At 39.3% G+C, this 4433-nt stretch overlaps 1 protein-coding gene across 1 annotated transcript; it reads right to left on the bottom strand.

Moving 5' to 3' along the window:
* Positions 1-3059: 3059 nt before the first annotated feature.
* LOC100483530 (olfactory receptor 56A3) lies at positions 3060-4019 on the bottom strand. Its single transcript, XM_002925006.4, has one exon. The coding sequence runs from the start codon at positions 4017-4019 to the stop codon at positions 3060-3062; it is 960 nt and encodes a 319-aa protein (XP_002925052.2).
* Positions 4020-4433: the final 414 nt, after the last annotated feature.

Genomic DNA, 4433 nt, shown 5'->3' with positions numbered 1-4433 from the left:
TGGTTGTACCAGCTTGCATTCCCACCAATAATGAAAAATGTTCCCCTTTCTCCACATCCTCTGTAGTTCACCTTAAATCAGTCATTTGGGCATTTGTTCTCTGTTTCTTTTCCCTTCATTTTTTTTTCTTTTAGATTACCTGTGTGTATTTTTAAAATTCCGCCTTATCTTTTCTCTTATGAGTATTAACTATTGAATTTTGGGGGCTTACTTTAGAGATTATAGTATGATCTCTGAATAATCTCCATCTACCTTCAAGTGGTAACACATCATTTCACATGTAACGTGAAATATATTCACATTATATTCACATGTAATGATTTGCCATGGTGCAGTTCCAGTTCTTCCTTCCTGTTTTGTGCTATTATTGTCATACATTTTAGAAGCCACATTCTGCATTGTTGTTATTTTTGTTACAGACAATAATTTTTAGATAACTATAAATAATTTTAAAATTACAATTGACCCATGTAACAACAAATTCTGATGGTATTTAGACCTTTTTCTAGGTCTGTATTTATATCAGATATTATTTTCCTTCTTTCTGTTGAAACTTTTCAAACATCGTTTGTAGTATGAGTATGATGGTGAACATTATTTCTGTTTTTGTATATTAAAAAACACATATCTGTTTTTGAAAAGCATTTGAGGGAGATAGAATTGTATATTAAATTTTTTTCTCTTTCAGTCCTTTAAAGATAATGCTCTATGTTTTCTCACTTGCATTGTTTTTGATAAGAAATCTGCTGTCATGCTTAATTTAGTCTCTTGTTTTTTTAAGATTTTATTTATTTGAAAGAGAGAGAGAGAGGGAGAGAGAGTGCACAGGTGGAGGGGAGAGACAGAGGGAGAGGGAGAAGGAGGATCTCCAGTGATCAGGGAGCCCAATGCCATGCTTGATCCCAGCGTCCTGGGATCATGACCTGAGCTGAAGGCAGACACACAATTGACTGAGCCACTGAGGCGCCCCTTAATTTATTCCCTTGGTTTGTGATGTGTCATTTTTTCTCTGGCTTTTACAATTTTTTTCTCTGTCATTACTTCTGAACAATTGGGTTATGATGTACCTTAGTTTAGTTTTCTTCATGTTTCTTATTCTTGGGTTTCATTGAGCTTCTTGTAATTCTGGGTTTATAATTTTTATCAGATTGGAAACTCAAAGCTATTGTTTTTTCAAATATATTTTACGTCCCTTCTTTTGTCAAGAGATGGTGTTTTGACACCACAAAGAATCCTTACGTGCACTGAGAGGATAATAAATAAATATGTAGAATTTCTTCTCTATTTATAACATTCATTGATAAACCCATATTTTTATAATGGGCACACACAAGCCCATCTATTTTGCAATGCATTTTACACATTAAGTTGCTTATATAGATAGGGCCCCCACACACTCTACAGGGGGCTTTTAATAAGGTGACCGTGGCCTCTTGAGTGAACACAGTTCATGTTGAAGTTTTTTTATTCTGTGGCTCTTTTATTTTTCCTTCCTTTTCCTGGCCACTACTACTTTGAGTTCCCTCCAAGCTACACTCTACAAACCAGAAGGTAAGGATGATATGCGGGCTTTTCAGGACTGTTTGCTGGATTTTCTTCTGTTCTTATTTCATATTCTTTCTCTAGGTCCTTCCATCTGTTTTCCCATTGTTTCAATAATGATATGTAGTGAGTTCCCAAGTATACATCTCATTTGAGGGCCGAACTTATCAGTGTAACGGTTTACTATGCACTATAACTTGGATGCCTCAGATGTATTCAACCAAAGTCCCTAAAAATGTACTTCTGGTCTTACCTCTAAGCCCCCATATGTCCCCTGCCAATAGTCTGTACAATCTTCAGTCCATGGAATATTGCATGAAATATGGTCTCCCTCAGTCTTGACAAGTAGTATGAAAACCCAGAGGACAAGGACCATGCCTGAATTATATTCCTAGAAAATAGCATACATTCAATCATTGATTCAACGTGTATTCAGTCATTAATTTCTAAACATTTATGGTCTCTGCCATACACCTAGCACTGTTTGGGCACTGGAAATACAACAGTGAACACATCAGGCAAAAGTTCTTGCCCTCTGCTTAAATAAAAAAGCCTTAAAAAGGCTTTTATTTGACTAAACAAATAAAAGCAAAATGTACAGTCACTAGAGAGTGATTAATGCTGTGCAAAACAGGGAAACAGACAAGGTGTTAGGACATCATCTGTGCTTTGGGGGAATATTGTTGGGTACTATTTTTAAATACTGTGTTTGGGGAGACACAATGGACCTGAGGTAAGGAGCTATGTGGCCAGAGGAAAAACAAGCAAAAATTCCCAGAAACGGGAATGTGGTTCATGTTTTTGAGAAGCTCTTAGGGAGGCAGTTCTGACTGAGGGACTGAAGGAGGAGGTCAGATACATAAAGGAATCCCACCAACAGAAACAAATTCCTCTCTCTTCCGGGCTTCTTTATGTGTTTTAATCTAACTCTTCTTACATTGATTTTACATGTTTTTGGCTTTCCCCCTAGGCTTAGAGTAATGGGATCAAGATTTATGTACGTTGGAGTCCCATTTTCTAGCTCTGTACCAGACATAAAATAATTTTCAATAAATATGTTTGGGTGCCTGCGGGAAAGGTTAAAGCACAACAGTTATTTTCAACATTTTTTAGCAGTTGCTTTTTAATCTCGTTTTACTTCTCCAAAGTCATGCACTGTCTTTAAGTTCTGATACTTCCCATCAGCCACCACATCTTTAAGTGAGTATGGATTTTCCATCACACTGACTCTAAAAGGGATTTAATAAGGGGCAGACACTGAAGTGTGATGCTCGGCTCATGAACTTTCATAGCCCCTGGTCCGGGTACCATGACAAGAATTTTATGTCTGTATCCTTAGTCACTTCCTGAAAATGATGGAAGGTAAGAGGTGTGTTATGACTGTGGGTAAGAGGGAAACCATGCAGTTCATATCTTCAGGCATGTCCAGAGAGAGGATGAGGACTGTAATTTTATCCCCATGTCCCTGCCTTTCGACTGTGATTTGGGTGTTCATGGTTGAGAAAAGTCAAGCTAGATTAGTTGCTGCTCTCTCCCACCCTCCTCAGTAATTTCCTAATCCCCACTTTAATCTCCTGGGTTCGTACCCCATAGACAATGGGGTTGAGAGCTGCAGGAATTACATGATGTAGGACATTAAGTAAGATGGGTATATCAGGGGAAACTTTCTTCTTGGCAATGTGGGTAAGAACAAAAACAAGAAGGATGGTGCTGAAGAAGAGGATGAGAATGAAGTGAGAGCCACATGTGCTCAGAGCTTTGGCAGCTGCCCCTTTTGCCTTGAGTCTAAGAATGGCTCTTAGGATGAAGATATAGGAGAGGAAGATGAGGATGAGGTCAGAGCCCAGAAGAGTCCAGGCCACAATTAACTGGTAAATTCTGTTAAGGGCAATGTTATCACAGGAGAGCTTGGACACAGAGAGGTTGGCACAGATACAGTTCTCAATTATATTTTTTCCACAGTAACGGAGCCGGGCAGAGAGGATGGGAATGAACATAGTAAGAAGTACATTCCTGGCCAAAATAAAAATGGCGGCCTTGGCTACAAATTGGTCAGTGATGATGGATGAGTACCTCAGTGGGTGGCAGATAGCCACATAGCGGTCATAGGCCATGACCATGAAAGTGCAGGACTCCATGCCAAGGAAGCAATTCATGATGTACATTTGGAGGAAGCAGGCGTAGAAGTTGATGGACTTGATGTCAAACCAGAAGATGGCCAGGACCTTGGGGATAACGGTCAGGCAGAGCACTGTGTCAAGTAGGGAGAGGATGCTGAGTAGGTAGTACATGGGCTCATGCAAAGAGACCTCTAGCCGGATGGTGACCAGGAGAACACCATTGGCTCCCATGGCCAGGAGGAAGAGGAGGCTGAGGGGCAGGGACAACCAGAACTTCCACCTGGGGGACCTGACAAAACAATTCAGGAGGAACTCTGAAACCTCAATGGAGATGGTGCCATTTTGGTGTGGTGTCATCTTTTGTCTTATATTCCTACAGCTTTCTTTTAGTGATCTGCAAAATTAGGGTAAAGATTAGGTATGACTCAAGACACATGAATTCACAATAATTTGCCTCTCCTAGGTGAAACTGGTGAGTCCTAGCAGGTCATCCAGAACCAAATGAATTCATCTGTTTTTTACTTCGTGACATGGCTCTAGGACATTCCTATCACTTTAAGCAGTATACAGGACTGGGGAAATATGGTTTGTTTATATATGTTTGTTTTTTTCAAGGTTTATATTTAATAGAGTTGTTCCTGCTTCACAGAAACTAAAGAGAAGGAATTACTTAGTAAACTACTTTTTGACAGTTTTGTCCCCAAATTTGTATGTGCTAGTTTCTTCCTTTTTTTGCTTTGTTTTGTTCTTTAATAACCACATAGACTACCA

This window comes from Ailuropoda melanoleuca, chromosome 8 (assembly GCF_002007445.2).
Source record: "Ailuropoda melanoleuca isolate Jingjing chromosome 8, ASM200744v2, whole genome shotgun sequence".
Taxonomy (NCBI): domain Eukaryota; kingdom Metazoa; phylum Chordata; class Mammalia; order Carnivora; family Ursidae; genus Ailuropoda; species Ailuropoda melanoleuca.
This window is presented reverse-complemented; position numbering and strand designations above follow the sequence as displayed.